This window comes from Pelodiscus sinensis, chromosome 18 (assembly GCF_052426305.1).
Source record: "Pelodiscus sinensis isolate ZL-2025 chromosome 18, ASM5242630v1, whole genome shotgun sequence".
In the NCBI taxonomy this organism is placed as follows: Eukaryota; Metazoa; Chordata; order Testudines; family Trionychidae; genus Pelodiscus; species Pelodiscus sinensis.
In genome coordinates, this window is record NC_143069.1 from 2,408,680 (window position 1) to 2,425,856 (window position 17,177).

The window sequence follows — 17,177 nt, forward strand, 5'->3', positions numbered from 1 at the left end:
ATACCCACCCCCCATTTCCCATGCACCCCATCTCCACGCATGGACCCCTCCCATACTCCGCCCCCATTTCCCATGCACCCCATCTCCACGCATGGACCCCTCCCATACTCCGCCCCCATTTCCCATGCACCCCATCTCCACGCATGGACCCCTCCCATACTCCGCCCCCATTTCCCATGCACCCCATCTCCACGCATGGACCCCTCCCATACCCCGCCCCCCATTTCCCATGCACCCCATCTCCATGCATGGACCCCCCACCTCCCATACCCTGCCCCCCATTTCCCATGCACCCCATCTCCATGCATGGACCCCCCACCTCCCATACCCCGCCCCTCATTTCCCATGCACCCCATCTCCACGCATGGACCCCCCCTCCCATACCCCGCCCCCCATTTCCCATGCACCCCATCTCCATGCATGGACCCCCCACCTCCCATACCCTGCCCCCCATTTCCCATGCACCCCATCTCCATGCATGGACCCCCCACCTCCCATACCCCGCCCCTCATTTCCCATGCACCCCATCTCCACGCATGGACCCCCTACCTCCCATACCCCGCCCCCCATTTCCCATGCACCCCATCTCCACGCATGGACCCCTCCCATACTCCGCCCCCCATTTCCCAGCCCCCCCCATCTCCCACGCACCCCTCCCTCCGGGGGATCCCCGCTCGCCACAGGCGCTCGCACAAGCCCGAACTTGTCCGCGCGGGCAGGAGTGGGGGCGGGCCGGGGCTGACGTCACGGCCCGGGGGGCGGCGCGAGCCCCGGGCCCCGGGAGCGGCTGGAGTCCGCGAGACGCGCTCGGCTTTGCCTGTGCTGCTGCTGCTGAGCTCGCCGCGCCCGCCGCCCATCCGAGCCTCCGCGGGACCCAGCGAGCCCGAGCCGCCCGGGAGGGTTCATGCAGCTGCCGTGAGTGCGGGGCAGGGCAGGGGGCAAGTGCCCGGGGGAGGGGGCAGGGGGCAGTGCCCGGGGGAGGGGGCAGTGCCCGGGGCAGGGCAGGGGGCAGTGCCCGGGGGAGGGGGCAGGGGGCAGTGCCCGGAGGGAGGGGGCAGAGCAGGGCAGACAGTGCCCACGGGGAGGGGGCAGTGCCCGAGGGAGGGGGCAGAGCCCGGGGGAGAGACTTGGGGCGCCCGGGGTTCGTGCAGGGAGGGGCGGGCCGGTGCCCTTGGCCGGGGGGCAGGGTCGCGCCGGGGAGGCGGATGTCGCGGCTGCCGGTCCCGTCGGGGCTGCCGGCCCTGCCGGGGTTTGTTTACAAACATTGCTCCCCGCCGGCTCTGCGGCGACCCCTGGCGGGGCTGGCGGGTGCCTGCGGCTGAGCGCCCGGCGTCGCCCCGCAGAGCCCACCGACCATGGCCAGACCACTGCAGGAGAGGAGCCGCGCTGAGCCCACAGCCGCCCTGCCCGGGGACCCAGCCTTCCTGCTGGGGGGGGCGGTGGCCGTGCCGCCCGCCGTCTGCCCGGGCAGCCTCGCCCTCGCACCCCGGCTGAGCTGCAGCCTCTGCCCCGCCGGCCCCCCGCCCTGCTCGCTCTACCGCTGCATCCGGGGACCCGAGCCCCCCAGGACCCGTGGCGCTGGCACCAGGCGCTGGGAGGCCCCCGGAGCTGGCAGGACCAGGGGCAGCGTGGCACACGGTGAGTCTCCCCTGGGGAAAGGGGCAGGAGACCCTGCTGCTAGGGGCCCCTGGGATTCCCCTTCCCCCTCCCCTGGGGGGCAGCTGGAGCCGCAGCCTAGGGTCCCATCCTCCTGCCCTCATCCAGCCGGGGTTGTAGGCAGCGGGTCCGGGAGGGGTGTCTGTCCCTGGTGCAGCGAGCCGTGCCACGGCTGCCTGTCCCCCTCCGAGCCCTGCAGGGTCCCAGGCCCCCAGGACTGCGGCAGCCAGGGGAGAATGGGCCAGGCCACCTTCTCAGCACCCCAGTGCGATTGCACGAGCGCCAGGTCCACTGTTGCCCAGTGCCGGCCCCGGGACCAGCCGTGCTCCCTTGCGCTGCACGGTCCCCGGGTCTCCTGTGGGGCAGTTCCGCCTGCGCCCCCGCGAGCCGGGGCCCTGCCAGCCTCCCCCAGCCTAGCGGGTGCCAGGTCGCTGGCCGGCTGGGGCTCCCCACCCTGCCTGGAGCGGAGACACCGCGTGTCTGAGTAAACAGAGCGCGCCCCAGAGCGCCCTGCTGACTCATGGCTCTCCGCTGCCAGCGTGCTGCTCCGCTAACCAGGGGCTGCTGGTGAGCAGGCGGGAAGCCAGGAGCCGGGCGGGCGGATGGCAGAGCGCGACTGCCGGGGCAGGGAGGGTGACCCGGGCAGCTCCGCGGGGCTGACAAGCTCGGGCATGTCCCGGCTGGGCAGACTGCGTCCCTGCAGGGCTGCCTCGGGTGCCAGGCCTGGGGGGGGAGTCTCCCCAGGCAGTGCAGTGTCTAGGCTGGGGCAGGGCAGGGCTGTACTCCTCCCCCGGCAGGGGGCACGAGGCTGCGGGTGCCAGGGCCCCGGGGCACGTGGCCAGAGCAGCCACAGGCTGGCTGCGGAGCACAACCGGGTGTCCCACAGATCAGCTGGGAGCCGGGCTGCCCCCGCCCCCGTGCATGGGAATTGTTCTGGGCTTTCCTGTTGACCAGGGCTGGGGCCTGTGTCGGGAGCCGTATCCTGGCCTGGCCCAACGCCAGCAGCCAGGCCTCGAACCATGGACCGGCTGGCTCCGTGCCAAGCCCCGCTGTCCTGGTGGGACAAGGGTCCGAGCCCCCCCTCCGCTGGGGAAGGTCCCGGGACTGGGGGCATGCAGGCCTCGTCCCTTCCTGGGGGGAGGTCGCTGGAGCACGTGCCCTGACCCCTTGGCTCTGCTCGCCCCCAGATCTGCAGCCCACGCAGGACGAGGGCCCCAACAGGGAGCTGGCCCCGGGGCCCAACGGCCGCCTCCCCGGGGGGCCCCTGGACTCAGAGCGGGTGCTGGGAGCGCGGCTGCGGCGCATGGGCGATGCCTTCCAGCAGGCTCACGAGAGGCAGGTGAGTCCCGGCAGACGGGCGTGTGTGTGGGGAGGTGCCGGGCTCGGCACCCAAAGAAGGGAGCCTGGGGGGGGGGGGGGCTTTGCAGGGGCCTTGGCCTTACGCCACCTGCCCTGAACCTGCTGTTTATAGAGCTGAGCCCCCTGTGGAGCTGGGGGCACTGCCCGAGCCATGGGGGAGGGGGGTTAGTGGCTCTCCCGGGGTGGAGATGGGGCAGTCGAATCCAGGAGCCCCAGTTCCCCAGCTCTAACCAGTACCCCCCACTCCCCTCCCGGAGCTGGGGAGAACCCGAGTCCTAGCGTCCAGCCCCTCCCCCCGTTCCAAAGGCTAGACGCATTAGCCCCCCCCCCCCCGTGCAGAAGGGGAGGCTGGGCCAGCCTGCGCCCGGGGCGGTTGGGCAAGACGGCCGCTGAGTCACGGGCTATAAATAGCGCCGGGTATATAAGGCTGCGAGCGCGCGGCTGGCAGGTCCGTGGGAGAGCTGGCTGGCTGGCTCCCGCACGCTGCCGGCCGGCTCGGCGCCCCCCCCCCCCCCCCCCGCTGCCCTCCCCCGGGGCAGAGCCGGACCGGGGGCTGCGCAGGCAGGCAGAGCCGGGAGGCTGCCTGGGGGATTTGCAGAGCAGGCAGCCGGGGCCTAGTGGTTAGCGCAGCGCGGGGGCAGGGCGCTAACTGGCCTCTCTGTCCCCAGTGGCGAGAGCGGCAGCGCCAGCGGGCACGCTGGGCCCGGTTCTACCACTTCATCGCCCAGCTGCTGGGCGCCTTCTACAACATGCCTGTGGACGGGATGCCGGAGCTGCCGCCCAACTAGCCAGGCCAGGGCGTGCCGGGGGGACCAGCCCCCCCCCACTGACCAGAGCCTCCTCTGGGCAAAACGTAGCAACCCCCCCCCCCCGGGGGCTCCAGCTACTGCCCCCCACCATGGCCACTTTATTTATTTATTTATTTGAGCACTGACTGGGAGGGAGAGGGGGCGGGCCTGCAGGGCCACGGCCTTGGCCAGATGATGGGGAGCAGCCCCCCCCCCCGGGACTCCCCCCTCCCCCCCCCCCGGTCTCAATAGCACCGCAGAGACCAGGCGTAATTCTGGGGAGGGGGACGGCTTCTCCCGGACTCCTCGGCGGGCAGCTGCACAGCGACCCCAGCCACAGAAGAGGGGAACCGTGCAGGGGACCCGGCCGTGCTGCGGGGGACTGTCACAGCAGGGCCACTGCCTGGCATGTGGAGAAATCCAGGGTGGTCCACGTTCCCTCTCTGCTGCTGCACAGTCGCTCAGGTGAAGGGAGAGGCCTCCTCCCAAGAGCCTGCCCCCCTGCCCTCAGCCCCAGCTCCTCCCCGTGCCCCACCCCTCTCCTGCCCCACGGCATCTGTGTGGAATGTATTGTGTGATGTGCACCAGGATGGGGCGCACGTAACAAAGTTCATTCTGCACAGAAGTGAGGGGGGGACACTGCCAGGGACCCCACTGGGCATGGGGGGGAAGCCCGGCCAGCTCCGGGCTTGGGGGCACACTGTAAATGCTGTACATACACGGGCTGGGTTGTACATAGGGACGCTGTACATAGGGGACACTGTACATACCGGGACACTCGCTGTACATGGCCAGTTGCTTTTTTTTTTTCTACGTTTCCTTTTCAATAAAACTGGATTTAAGCAAAGCGGCAGCTGCGTCCGTCACTCCCAGCGCGGGGGCCGGGGCGGGGCCGGCCGCTCGCGGGGGCCATTTCGAAGCCGGGGCCCAGCTAAGTTTAGAACAGGAAGCGGCAGCTGCCCACGCTGGGAAGGACACGGCTGCCAGGGGCCTCTGGCTTCACCCCCACGCTGGACTCCAGCCCTGCCCACGAGCTGAGGGGCAACCCCCCTTCTTCCAGAGCCTGGGGGCGACCGGCTCAGGTCAGCAGAGCCCCCCCCCGCTCTGGGCGCACAGGCTCTCCCCCCTCCCCCCCCAGCACACTGGCTGCCCCCCACAGCTACAGGCTGTGTTGGCCCAGCTATTTCAGTCCTGCTGGGCGCTGTGGGCTGCTCCCCTGGCCAAGGCCTGCTGGGGGGAGGGGGAAGGCCTCGTCCTGGGGGCCCAGAGCCAGCCCCGTTAGCACCCAGGGCAGAGCGTGGGGGAGAGGAGTTCGTGGGGCAGCCGCACTGGAGAGCAAGCGCACAAGCCAGACTGGGAGGAGTTTATTGGGGAGCGGGTGGGGCGGGGGACTGCCACGGGGGCGAGCGCGGCCCCTGCCTGGGCCAGCTGGAAGGAGACGCTGCGGGCGCCGGCCGGCTCAGCGGGCCCCCAGGCGCTCCACGACCCCGCTCCCTTTCATGCCGTCGAAGAAGAAGAAGTTGTTGTGGGGTGGATCCCGCTGGGACAGGGCCTGGAGGGGGAGGGGCGCAGTTACAGCCTGGCCGCAGGGGAAATCCCAGCCCCCCCCCCCATTCCGTCGGCCAGCAGGTGTGGGGGGGAGTCCGGGAGGGGGGGCGTTCCCTAGGACACCACAGCAGCAGCAAGCTGTGCCCACGCCAGGGCCATGCGGCGCTCGAGAGCTGAGCCACAGGGGCAGAGCGTGGGGCGAGCGCAGCAGGGGCAGGAGCCAGGCCCGGGGCAGTCCGGAGTGGGGCACAGCTCCCTCCTGGCTGCAGGACCTGAGGGAGCCACCCCCAGGACCTGCACGCCAGGGACAGGTCTGGGGAGTCGCCCGCGCCCCTCCCAGAGGGGTCCGCTGGGGCCAGCTGCCGGTGGGGAGCAGAGGGGGCAGGCAGGGCGGGCCGGTAACTGGCCGTGCTGTGCCGAGGGCCTGGCGCTTCCCTGCCAAGCCAGGCTGGGATTCCTGACACACCCAGCCCGGGGAATGCGCAGGGCTCCCGGCTGGAGGAGCGCCACGGGCTGCTGTCCAGCAGCTGTGCCGAGACCCCGGGGCATGGAGCAGTGCAGCCGGGGGGTGGGACAGGCCCCCCCCGCAGGGAGCCGGGGGACATTCTGCCCCCTCCAGGGCTAGCCCCACACTCGTTACCTTGACGACCTCCTGTCCCAAGACCCCTCCGAGCACAGCGCAGACGGGAGCCATTTCGGAGAAGCAGTAGCTAGAAGGGAGACACGCACCGGGTCAGCGCCCACGAGAAGCGACCGACAGCCCCGCCGAGGGCCATGGGGTGGGCGACCCTCGCCAAGCCGGCCCTGGCAGGGGGAGCCCCTGGGAGGGCAGGGAACCCCCGCAAGGCCTTGGGACCGGTTCCCAGCGGTACGTGAGGATCAACCCAACGCAGCGAGGCCCGGGGGGCGCGCTCCGAGCAGCCACACGCCTGGGCCCGGCCCCTCGGATGCTGCATGCGACCCTGCTAAAAATAGGGCCAGAAATCTCTGCCCTGTGCCCGGGCGCATTCCCTCCATTCCTGCTGGCGCACAGTGGCCCCCGGCCCCCAGGGCAGCGTGTGGCAACATGCACGCGGGCGGGCGGGGGAGATTTTTCGGCTGAAATGGATCTGCGGGCACAGGGAAGCTCCTTGCAGCCCCCACGTGGAGAGACGGCGGGGGGGGTACCCCTCTTCCTGGAGATGCCACACCCCACTTCCTGGGCGGGAGGGGGACCTGCTGCCTCCGCGCCCTCGCTGCCCCGGGTTCGCCCATGTGCTCAGGGCTGCAGCCCCGCCCGGAAGCCCCTCCACCAACGTGGGTTCCCAGCGGGACACAAGGATCAACCCAACGCGAGGCCCCGGGGGCGCGCTCCGAGCAGCCACACACCTGGGCCCGGCCCCTCGGATGCCACATGCAACCCTGCTAAAAACAGGGCCAGAAATCTCTCCCCCGCAGCAGCCTGGAGCTGCAGGGCCAGGGAGGGGAACGCAGCCAGGCCCCCGTTAACCGCGGCAGCGTGGACGGGCCCCCAGCGCGGGATTCTCCAGGCACAGCCCCCGGCGCCGCGCACCTGACGAAGTCCTCGGGCAGCAGGTCGGTGCCGACGCCCAGGGAGGCCAGCACCTCTCTTCGGATCTGCAGCAGCCGCTCCGAGTCCTCGGCACAGCTCTCGGGCAACGGGTCTCGGCCCTTCTCCGTCCGGAACGTCAGCAGCACTGGGGGGAGGGCGAGGGAGGTCACAACCCTGATTCCGCGGGCGCCTCGTTACCCTGGCTGTTAACGAGTTTCCTGCCTGGCCTCGAGGGGGGAGGAGCGGGCGAAGCCAGAGGTCAGCCACTCTGTGCCTGGGCCAGACACTGGGCCGGGGCCTGCACCTAGCTCCCAGGGAGGGTTACGTGCCTGCCCGGCGCCAGGCAGAGCCGTGATCTCGGGCGGCCCTGCCACTGTACACACAGCAAACAAGAACTCGGGGAGCCCCGGCCACAGGCCCTGCCCGGGGACCCAGCCCCGGCTCTGCAAAACAGGCCCGGGCCCCCGCGCAGGAAGTGCCCCGGGAGGCAGCTGGCCAGGGCAACGCCGCTGCTCCAAAGCTGCCCCGGAATAAAGCCCCACGGCAACCGTGCGCCCCACCTGGCCGTTCCCGGAGGCCGAGGCTGCCGCGGCGCCGAACCGCTTCCTGTCAGGCTCCCCCACGAGCGGGGGAGGTTCCCAGCCCTGCCCCCCCAGCCCAGTGGGCAGTAGAGCGGAGGGGTCCGTCCCGGCCCCGCCTGCAGGGGAGTGGCTCTCAGCACAGCCACTGAGCCTCGTGTGTGGGGGCCGGCTGTACCCTCTGCGCTCCCGGCCCCGGCTCGCAGGCAGACGCCGGGCAGGCGAGTCACGCGGGGCCGGGTGGCTCTGAGATAGCAGCCCAGGCGGGCGCCAGCACCCGAGAGCAGCGGGCAAAGCACCCGGCGGGGCCCGGTCAGCCCCTCCCCACTGGCAGGGCGCTTCCGCTCCAGGGCGCGAGGCCGGCTCCACGCCCGCCCGGGTATTTTTAGCTCCCTGCAGTGATGGGAAACGTGCGGCAACCTCAAAGCCAACAAATCAAAGCCAGCTCCTGCCACAGGAAGTGCCGCCTGCTCGCTCGGCTGCGTGGGGCCCAGCGCCGCCTCGGGCTCACTCGCCGGGCAGACGCACCCCCAGGCAGATCCCGGGCCAGATCCGCAGGACGAGCGCGGCTTTCAGAGCGCCAGGCTGCGCAGGGCCTCTCACCAGCCCGGCCCGCGCCGGGGCTGAACGCTGCGGGCTGACGTGATCGCCGACCTCAATACAGACACGCTGGCGCTGGGAAAAGTTCAGAAAAGGGCAGCGGAGGAGGAGATGGGGGAGGGGGAGATGGGGGCCTTTGGCACGGCACCGTCTGAGGATCGCTCATAAACACGGGACTGTTCAGCTTAGAGAAGAGCCAACCCGGGGGAGGTCTTAAACTCATGGCTGGCGTGGAGAAAGCCAAAAGATTTACTCCTTCTCAGAACACACAAACCAGGGGTCCCCCAATGAAATGAAGAGGCAGCAGGTTTGACACAAACCTAAGGAAGTTTTCCTTCACTCAGCGCACAGTCAACCTGTGGAACTCCTCGCCAGAGGATGTGGCGAGGACCAGGGCTTTAACAGGGTTCAAAAGAGCTAGACAGATTCCTGGAGGATCAGTCCATCACTGGCGATTAGCCAGGCTGCGCAGGGATGGGTCCCTGGCCTCTGTGTGTCAGGGCTGGGAATGGGCGACGGGAGGGATCACGGAACGGTTCCCGGTTCTGTTCCCTCCCTCCGGGGACCCGGCATTGGCCGTGGTCGGCCGACAGGACACTGGGCTGGATGGGCCTTTGGCCCGACCCCGTCCGGCCGTTCTCCTGTGGGAGAAAGCCTCACAGCCTGCCTCCCCCCGCCGCTCGCCAGAGGAACTGAATTATGGCTGCCTCACTGCAAGGCAGGGAAACGGAGGCACGGGGGGAACTGGCCTGTCCCCACCCCTGGGCCCCTGGGCGGGCTGCGATCCTGAGGCTACCGGGCGCCCCTTACCCTGGTGCAGGAAGTAGTCCGGGGCGGTGCGCTTCAGAGCTGCCTTTCCCTTCTCGCTGCTCCAGTCGACCGCCAGGGCCTCCTTCAGCTGGCAAAACGCCACCCGCTGCAACGGGAGAGCCAGTGAGAGGGGGGCGGGGGCCACGCGCAGAGCCGGCGAGGGGGGGCGGGCGGGGGCCACGCGCAGAGCCGGCGAGGGGGGGCGGGCGGGGGCCACGCGCAGAGCCGGCGAGAGGGGGGCGGGCGGGGGCCACGCGCAGAGCCGGCGAGGGGGGGCGGGCGGGGGCCACGCGCAGAGCCGGCGAGGGGGGGCGGGCGGGGGCCACGCGCAGAGCCGGCGAGGGGGGGGGGGGCGGGGGCCACGCGCAGAGCCGGCGAGGGGGGGCGGGCGGGGGCCACGCGCAGAGCCGGCGAGGGGGGGCGGGCGGGGGCCACGCGCAGAGCCGGCGAGGGGGGGCGGGCGGGGGCCACGCGCAGAGCCGGCGAGGGGGGGCGGGCGGGGGCCACGCGCAGAGCCGGCGAGGGGGGGCGGGCGGGGGCCACGCGCAGAGCCGGCGAGGGGGGGCGGGCGGGGGCCACGCGCAGAGCCGGCGAGGGGGGGGCAGGCGTAGTCTGCCCTGTCCCCAGACTGCACAGGGCTTCTCCCTGCCGCCGGCCCTGGGTGGGCGCGAGCAGCACGTGGCGCCCTGCGGCAGGACGCCAAGCTGGGCCGGGCTGCGGCACTCACGGAGACGAGCCCGCAAACCGAACCCTGGCGAAGGGCAGGGGGCCGGGGCAGGAGGCCTGTTCCCTGGGAGGGGCTGCTGCTGGCTGTGGGGGGCTCCGCCGGCCTGGCCAGCAGGACCCCCGGCTCCACGCCGCAGCTCAGAGGCCAGAGTGCAGGCCCAGCCCCGCGCCGGAGGGGGCCGGGGCCAAACGCAGCGCTGAGCGGCACTACCACGGCGGGACTGAAGCCACGGCCCAGCGTGGGAAGCCCAGGAGCCACTTGCAGGGTGGCCTCTCTCCGTGGCTGGCGAGCCGAGCTCAGGGCCCGGGGCAGGCGGGCGGCTGACACTCTCCCGTGCTTGGCAGAGGGCTGGGGGCCGAACTCCAGGGCCAACCCCGGGAGAGAGATGGAGAGGGCGGGGGGGGCCAGCCCCATCTCAGAGCCCAGGGGTGTCGGTGTCACTGCGGAACGGTACCACCCAGAGTCCCCGTGTCCTGCCCCCGGCCGAGCCGGGCAGCTCCCAGAAAGGGACGCCCAGCCCGGCTGCCGATTCCCCCTGCACAGGTACCCCCGCCCCGGCTGCTCTCCCAGGCCCTGCTGCAAGACGCAGCCGGCACCGGACTCCGCCTGGCCTCCCCGGGCCCTGTCCCAGGCATTGGCATGCTGCGAACTCCCGCTAGGAATCCCAGCGCTGGCGGGATCGGCATCCCAGCCCCTGCACGGGGGAGGAGGACAGATGGCTGGCAGCTGGGGAGAACTGAGTGCGCCCAGTGCGGGGCCAAGCTGAGCCATGGGCGGCACGAGAGGCCAGGAAGCGGCTCCCGTTCTCCACTTCCTGCCTGCAAAGCCTCCCGCTGAGACCCGACCACGGCCCGCCCCCCGTGCGCACTGGCCACTCGTACGGCTCCCAGCGCCCCCAAGGGTCTAGGCTCCGGCTGGAAAGAAAGGACCAGGGTCCCGCACGCCGGGGGAGACCCGGGACACGACAACCAGCGGGAGGGCCGAGGCGCTGGCCCATGGGATACCACAGCCCCACGCTGCAGGCCTTGTGGCCTGACGTGGGGCTCAGGCCACAGACCTAGGCCCCGTGGCCGACGAGCGGCAGAGGGAAGCCAAGCGGGGGGCTACGCTGGGCGGTGGGGAGAGGGGCGCACCCTCGCCTGGCTCGCCGGGCCCTACCCCGCACCTCTGCTGGGGGTCCACCTGGACACAGGCCGGAGGGTCCCCTGTAACGCGGGTGTTCAGCGGTGGGCAGCAGGGACCCCGCCACGCACCTTCTTCACCATGGTGGTCTCTGTGGAATCCAGCTTGGCTTTCTTGGTGTCGGGCCCGTCTTCCACCCCCTGGCTGCTTTTGGCGACCTTGGTTTTCTCTCTGCAGAGAGAGGGAGGGAGATGTGCCACGGCAGCCCCTGGCAGGGGGAGGCCAGACTCAGGCCGGCATCACGAGGAAGGCCAGCAGCTCCGTGTCTCTCACACGGGATGCCTGGACCCCCGCTGAGCCCGGCCGCAGGGGGCTTGCGTGCCTGGCAGCGAGCGGAGGAGAAGACAGGCTGCCACTGCGGAAACCCACCCGTAACTGCACCCAACTGCAGCACGTGGCCCCCAACACGCAGCCCCCGGCCTGGTCTGGCTTCCCTGCACACACAGGGCGGGGTGTGTGTGTGTGCGTGTGTCTGTGTCCGTCCCACAAGCGAGTTGCCGACATCACACCCCATCCTGTAGTTTCCTGGGCTGCTCCCTTCCGTCCACACCAGGTGCTGCCTGGCACGTTAACAACGGCGCCTCCGGCAGCTGCCTGGCCCCTCCTGCTAGCACGGCAGCTGGCAGAAGCGCAGCGCCCAAGCGCGGGGGCAGGCCGGCTCCCCTCCCCCAACGCCAGACTCACTCCACAAACTCGTGCGCCCCCAGATCGGCGAACATGTAGCCGTAGTAGCCGAAGACGTCCCCGGCGAAGAACTTGATGCCGTTCTGGTGGCAGATCTGATCGACCTTCACCATGACGCAGCGGGAGCAACACGTCAGGCAGACCTGGGAGGAAGCGGGAGGGCCAGAGTCATCCTCGGCCCCATGGACCAAGCCGCCGGGAGGGCGGGGACCTCTCGGCCTATGGCGGCACACGGGCAGAGACCAGCCAAAGAGCAGCTTGTATCGCTTGACCCGCCTGGCAGCGTCACCCGGAGCTGCCCATTCCAACCGTCCTGGCTCCGGGCGGCTCGAGGGCCCAGCTTCCACCGAGCTTTTCATCTTGCTGCAGGGGGCCTGTCCGCACAGGGCGACGGAGCCGCGTTCCAGACCACAGCGCACCCTGCGCAGGACGGAATAGCTGCTCCCGTCTCCTGGATAAATCAGGCCTTATTCCCTCCTCCAGCTTTGCCGACCAGAGGCAGGCCAGGCCAGGCCGCCGCTTACGAACAGATACCCAGCTGGCCAAAGCAGAGATGCAGTGCCAATCCCTCCGCAAAGCGCCCGCAGACCAACCCAGTGGCTCTGCAGAAGCCAGGGGACCTAGCGTTCAAAGGGACGCTCTCTGCTAGCTGATGTCCCAACAGTAAATTGTGCAGGAATTCACTGCATTGGTTTGGGGGCGGGGGCTGGAAGGAAACACTAGAAAATCAGAGAAGTGGACAACGCTTACTTGCGTGACGGTAACAGGTTTGCAATGTCGCCGGAAGAGATTTTAGCTGGAAATTTGCCTCTGAGTTGCCAGCCCTGCAGCCACGCTCCACGCACACAGGTGCGTCAGGCTACTACAGCCGCTCTTTTAATCCGGTTTAGTTGCACAGGTGGGACTCCCTGCAGGGCTGTGCTTCAACGGGTTTAAACCCGGCTCAGGGGTGGAGCGTCCCTCTGGAAACGCACTGGTGCGAGCGACACGGACGTGGCCGGTTTTAGCACCTGCGGCGAGATTCGCACCCGTCTCCTTCCGCCCCTTTTTCAAGCCACTTGAATTCCCTGCCCAAGAGCTCGCGGGCCCAGCCCCCGCCCCACGCCCCGCTGCCACGTACAGCATCGAACTGAGCGAAGAACTCCTCAGCTTTGTCTTCGATGTTCCCGGGGTCGGCTTTCACGTCCACCATGGGGTTGAGGTTCTGAGCCCGCTCCAAAGAGGCTTCCGCTCTGTTGCGGCCCAGGGAGCCCACAGGAACGAGAAACTGAGCTCTCGTGTCCTCCTGCGACACCTGGGGGCGGAGGAAATCCAATCAATTTGACCTGCTGGGGCTGCCGAAATCAAAGCCCCGAGAGGCAGGGACACAGGCCTGCAAAGGGGCCGGCGTCCCAGCCGGCAGGGCACTGGTTTTGTCACGTAGCTCAAAGCCAGCAGGGAGAAGAGGAAAGTTACGGGCCAGGAAGGAAAGGGCTGGTCTGGGGGCTGAACGGTACGATCCTTAAGCAGCCAGAGCCGGGGTGACGTCCTAGAGGTCACTTTTCCCTCCCCGGAGCCCCGGCTGTGCTCAGGGCAGCACGGCCCCCCCAGACGGCCCCACGGGGCACAGGCAGCAGGCGCTTTCCCTCCACTGGCCTTCCTGCTCCAGCCTTAGCCAGCCGGCAGTTCCACAGCCAAGAGCTCCACCTTGTGCCGGATGCTAGCACCTGCACTCGGCATCACAACTGGGACAGCGGATCCGACCAGGAGCCCCACACTGGCAGGGGCCTCCTTACGCACACGCCGTGGGGCAGACTGCATTGCTGGGGGCGGGCGCGAACGTGTTCGTGCTCTCCACCCGCCACGCAAGGCGTCCTGGTCTCTTCAGGCCAGGCTGCTGGCAACAGCAGTCGTCCCCCCCCCCCCCCCCCCCCGGGCCTGTCCCCTCCACAAGAGCAAGGAGAGCTGGTGGTGCTGAGCACAGGCCCAGAAAGAACAGCAGCTCCTCAAGATGCGACAGGCCAGGACTGGTGGGCACCCGCCCCACCTCCCACGTAGCATGACCCCCCTTCCATCCCAGCTCCAGCCCCGTGGCTAGTGGCCCTCCACAGCTACCCTGTTCCATGGGCCAGGCCCCTCAGCCCACGCAATAAGGACTCGGGGAGCCGGCGAGACAGAAGGGGTTGGGGGAAGAGCCTTCTGGACAAAGGCCGGGCCCCGCGCGGTAAGAAACGGGGCGATGCGAGTGTGACGTGGTGCCCCAGAGGGACGTCAAATCCCATTTCAAGCCATTAATCGGTTAAACGTAACGGGGAATTAATTAACCGATTAAACAGGGTGGGCAGGGGCTGTGCTAGCCCCCGCTGGTTAACTGTAACCGCTGAGTCTCTCCCCTTAAGGATGAGGCTTCTCCGTTAACCAGTCACCTCCCTAGAGACCCAGCTGAGCAAGCAACAGGCTGTCCACAGGCGGGTTGGGGACTCGGGGGCTGGGCAGAGGAGACCTTGGTTGAGTTCCAGGCCTGCCACACACTTCCTATGTCCGCCCGGTGACTCCTCGAACAGAGATCCAGGCCTGGGGGTAGCAGAATCCGTTTGTGTCTGGGAGGCGTGTCTAAAAGGCTCCGCAATGGGGACCAGAGAAGCGCTCGGAGAGGTACTTCTTGCCCCAGCCTGCAGCGAGCCAGCCCTAATGGGTCCCCCGAGAACGGAGCTCCCTCCCTCCGCTCGCTCCGTCGCGGCTGTGCCTCCACGACACATCTGCAAGGGTGCATGCGCTCCGAAATCCTCCCAGGCACGAGAGTGGAGACAAGCCTGGAGCGCCCACCTGCTGATGATCTAGCATGGTCAAGCCTTTGACCCCCGCCAAGATGAGGTTCTTCGCTACCTCTGCTCCTAGCCCCTTCATGCCGACCAGCAGCACCCGGGACGCTCGCAGCCTGCAAGGAGACACATGAGCAGGCTTCACGGATGGACTGCAGCGGCTGAGGGTGGCCAGCGCGAGGCACAGCTCTGTGCCCGCAGCCACACAACGGCCGGGCGAGAATACACCCCAGCCAACCAACTTCCCTCAGAGCCAACTCTGCCCCCTTCTGCCAGGGGCGCCCCCCAGACCTGCCACCCTCTAAACCAGCTATGGGAAGTGGGTCCTACTGCCACACCTATGTTAAGCACGAGGAGCAGCATTAGCTACAGTAGAACCTGTTGCCAACGCCTCGGGAAGGGAGGGAGTTAGTAACGCTGAACAAAACGTCACAGCGCGTCTTTCCAAAGTCTGCAACTGAGCCCAGACCTACAGCGTTAAAACCGTTATTATGCAAAAGAAAAACGCCGCTTTCCCCTTTCTTGTGGGAGTTCACGTTTGACCCAGAAGTGCAGGGTCTCGGCTTTTCTTTTCGGTCTCTGGTGCTGCCCAATTGCTGGCTTCCAGTGCCACGGAGGTGTGTGGGTGACCGGTCAGGCGGTAGCTGTGAGGTTCTCCTGCCTTAGCCAGCACACGCGCTGCAGGCGAGAGGGCTGGGAAGGCGGGAAATGAAGTGAGGGCGTTGCGGCTGGGGGGGGTGTGGCCCAATACAGCCGCATGGTTAGGGCCCAACTGCACTGCAGAGCTGGGTGGTTCCAGGACAATTAAGGGGGAAGCACTTAACCTGAGGCGGCTGCAGGGGGTACAAAAGTGAGGGGGTGGCCAGAATTTCTGGGGTGACACCTTAGCACAGCAGACGAGCCCCCAACACTGGGTCCAGAGGGCTCCGTGGCTCTTGGGCCTCACTAGCTCAGACTGCGCAGATAAACTGGGGGAGGGGGCGCTGTAAGGCAGCAGCTTGACCCGGGCCATCGCCTCCGTCCCCCCAAGTTCCCCCAGCCCCATACAGCCTGTCCCCACGCACCTCAACCCCTCCGCCTCCCTCCCCGCAGCGCTTCTGTCCCCAGCCCACCTCCCCCCACCTGCTCCCGCTGCCCTGTGCCCCCTATTGCCCCTCCCCCATCCCTGTGCCCCCCGTCCCCTCCCCCCCCTCGCCCCTCCCCATCCCTGCGCCCCCCCCCCCCGTCCCCTCCCCCCCCTCGCCCCTCCCCCATCCCTGCGCCCCCCGCCCCCTCCCTTCGCCCCTCCCCATCCCTGCGCCCCCCGCCCCCTCCCTCACCCCCCCCTCGCCCCTCCCCCCCCTCCATCGCACCGGCGCTGCGCCTCCAGCCCCCACAGGCGGATCTGCCGGTCATACTGCGCCGCCTCCTCCTCGCTGATGCCGCCCGCGCCGCCCGCCTGCTCCACCATCGCGCCGCGCGCCGCCACGTGACCGGCACCGGCCCGCCGCGCGCAGCCTCCGCCCCCTGCTGCGCATGCGCCAGCCGCCGGCCCCGCCCCCAGCCGTGAGAACGGCCCCGCCCCCCGGCTCTGAGCGCCCAGCGCAGCCCCGCCCCCAGCCCTGAGCGCGGCCCCGCCCCCCGGCACTGAGCGCCCAGCGCAGCCCCGCCCCCCCCCGGTACTGAGAACGGCCCCGCCCCCCGGCTCTGTGCGCCCAGCGCAGCCCCGCCCCCAGCACTGAGCGAGGCCCCGCCCCCGGCTCTGAGCGCCTAGCGCAGCCCCGCCCCCAGCCCTGAGCGCGGCCCCGCCCCCGGCACTAAGCACAGCCCCGCCCCCCGGTACTGAGCGCCCAGCGCAGCCCCGCCCCCAGCACTGAGCGAGGCCCCGCCCCCGGCACTGATCGCCCCGCCCCGTCCCGCCCCCTCAGGCTCTGTACCCGCCCCCTCCAGCTGCCGGCAGCTCTGGACCTCGGGCCTGAGCAGGCTGCACCGCCCCCGGCTGCTCTGTGGAAGTTACCCCAGAGACTGAGTACGTGCCTTGCTCCTCCTGGGAGTCCCATGCACATGGCAGGGCCTAGGGGCATCCTTTCCCCCAAGCCGGGGGTTACCCCGGGCATGGAGCCCCCTTCACATATGGGGATCAGGGCAGGGCTATTCGGGCATTTCAGGGGCTGTGGGATGGAAACAGCCCTGTGGCCCGGAGCACAGGTCAGTGGACCTGCAAAGATGCATCTGACAGGGCTTTACAAATTGCTGCCCCTCTGCTGAACAAGCAGGCTTAACTGGTTAACACACCACTCCCATGCTATGAGACGCATGCACCCGCACTATATTCGCTTCCTTTACAGGGGTCCTGCAATTGACAGGTCACTTCTTTTGCTGTTATATAGACCCTGGGTTCTGTCATTTCCACTCCAACTCATTGGATGAAGTGGGTTTTACTCCTGAAAGCTCATGACCTAATAAAGTTACTAGTCTCTAAAATGCCACAGGACTGCTCAGTATGCTCAATGGGAAGGGGAACCAGGATGGGCTATGAGGGGCAGTGACCCGGAAATGAAGGGCAAAGAAGGGAGCTCTGCAGGGGTCAGTGACCCACGGATGAAGGGCAGATGTGGGGCAGAGTTCTGCAGGGGTCAGTGACCCAGAGATGTGGGGCAGAGTTCTGCAGGGGGCAGTGACTGGGAGACAGGGGGCACTGTGGGGAGCTCTGCAGGGGCCAGTGACTGAGACACAGAGGCTGGGGCTGCACAGGCCACCCCACATCCACCTTGCAACTGCTGGGCTGCACTTCGCTTAGCGTAATCTTCGGCGCCCCGCCTCCCTCCTTCGGCAATGTCCGCCTCTGCTCGGCTCCACGTCGGCCATTTCCGTGCGCGCCCGCTGGGGCTCGGCTCCCTCCGCCTCGCTTCG

The 17,177-nt window shown here is 68.9% G+C and overlaps 2 protein-coding genes across 3 annotated transcripts; one reads left to right on the top strand and one right to left on the bottom strand.

Moving 5' to 3' along the window:
* The first annotated feature begins 750 nt into the window (after positions 1 to 750).
* BBC3 (BCL2 binding component 3) lies at positions 751 to 4,650 on the top strand. 2 transcript variants are annotated; one of them, XM_075915109.2, is made up of 4 exons: positions 751 to 915; positions 1,344 to 1,638; positions 2,844 to 2,995; positions 3,684 to 4,650. In XM_075915109.2, exons 2-4 carry the CDS (start codon positions 1,356 to 1,358, stop codon positions 3,801 to 3,803), a joined length of 555 nt encoding a protein of 184 aa, XP_075771224.1. In that variant the 5' UTR covers positions 751 to 915; positions 1,344 to 1,355; the 3' UTR covers positions 3,804 to 4,650. The 2 variants fall into 2 exon arrangements, with proteins under 2 accessions (XP_075771224.1, XP_075771225.1); XM_075915110.2 differs by lacking the exon at positions 751 to 915 and having other exon boundaries at positions 999 to 1,638.
* Positions 4,651 to 5,151: 501 nt separating this feature from the next.
* Positions 5,152 to 15,796, bottom strand: SAE1 (SUMO1 activating enzyme subunit 1). Its single transcript, XM_075915108.2, has 9 exons — positions 15,638 to 15,796; positions 14,290 to 14,401; positions 12,605 to 12,778; positions 11,485 to 11,627; positions 10,872 to 10,971; positions 8,892 to 8,997; positions 6,904 to 7,048; positions 5,992 to 6,061; positions 5,152 to 5,355 (listed from the first exon to the last, which is right to left on the bottom strand). The coding sequence occupies exons 1-9, from the start codon at positions 15,733 to 15,735 to the stop codon at positions 5,263 to 5,265; spliced, it is 1,041 nt and encodes a 346-aa protein (XP_075771223.2). The 5' UTR covers positions 15,736 to 15,796; the 3' UTR covers positions 5,152 to 5,262.
* Between the last annotated feature and the right edge of the window lie 1,381 nt (positions 15,797 to 17,177).

What these genes read in the sequence shown, in the direction of transcription:
- BBC3 (XM_075915109.2), top strand. Translation starts at nt 1,356, where the DNA reads ATGGCCAGACCACTGCAGGAGAGGAGCCGCGCTGAGCCCACAGCCGCC. An exon ending in CAGGGGCAGCGTGGCACACG is followed by an intron (nt 1,639 to 2,843) that starts GTGAGTCTCCCC and finishes GCTCGCCCCCAG; the next exon opens with ATCTGCAGCCCACGCAGGAC. An exon ending in AGCAGGCTCACGAGAGGCAG is followed by an intron (nt 2,996 to 3,683) that starts GTGAGTCCCGGC and finishes CTCTGTCCCCAG; the next exon opens with TGGCGAGAGCGGCAGCGCCA.
- SAE1 (XM_075915108.2), bottom strand. Translation starts at nt 15,735, where the DNA reads ATGGTGGAGCAGGCGGGCGGCGCGGGCGGCATCAGCGAGGAGGAGGCG. An exon ending in TCTTCGCTCAGTTCGATGCT is followed by an intron (nt 11,628 to 12,604) that starts GTACGTGGCAGC and finishes GCTTCCTCCCAG; the next exon opens with GTCTGCCTGACGTGTTGCTC. An exon ending in AGACCACCATGGTGAAGAAG is followed by an intron (nt 8,998 to 10,871) that starts GTGCGTGGCGGG and finishes CTCCCGTTGCAG; the next exon opens with CGGGTGGCGTTTTGCCAGCT.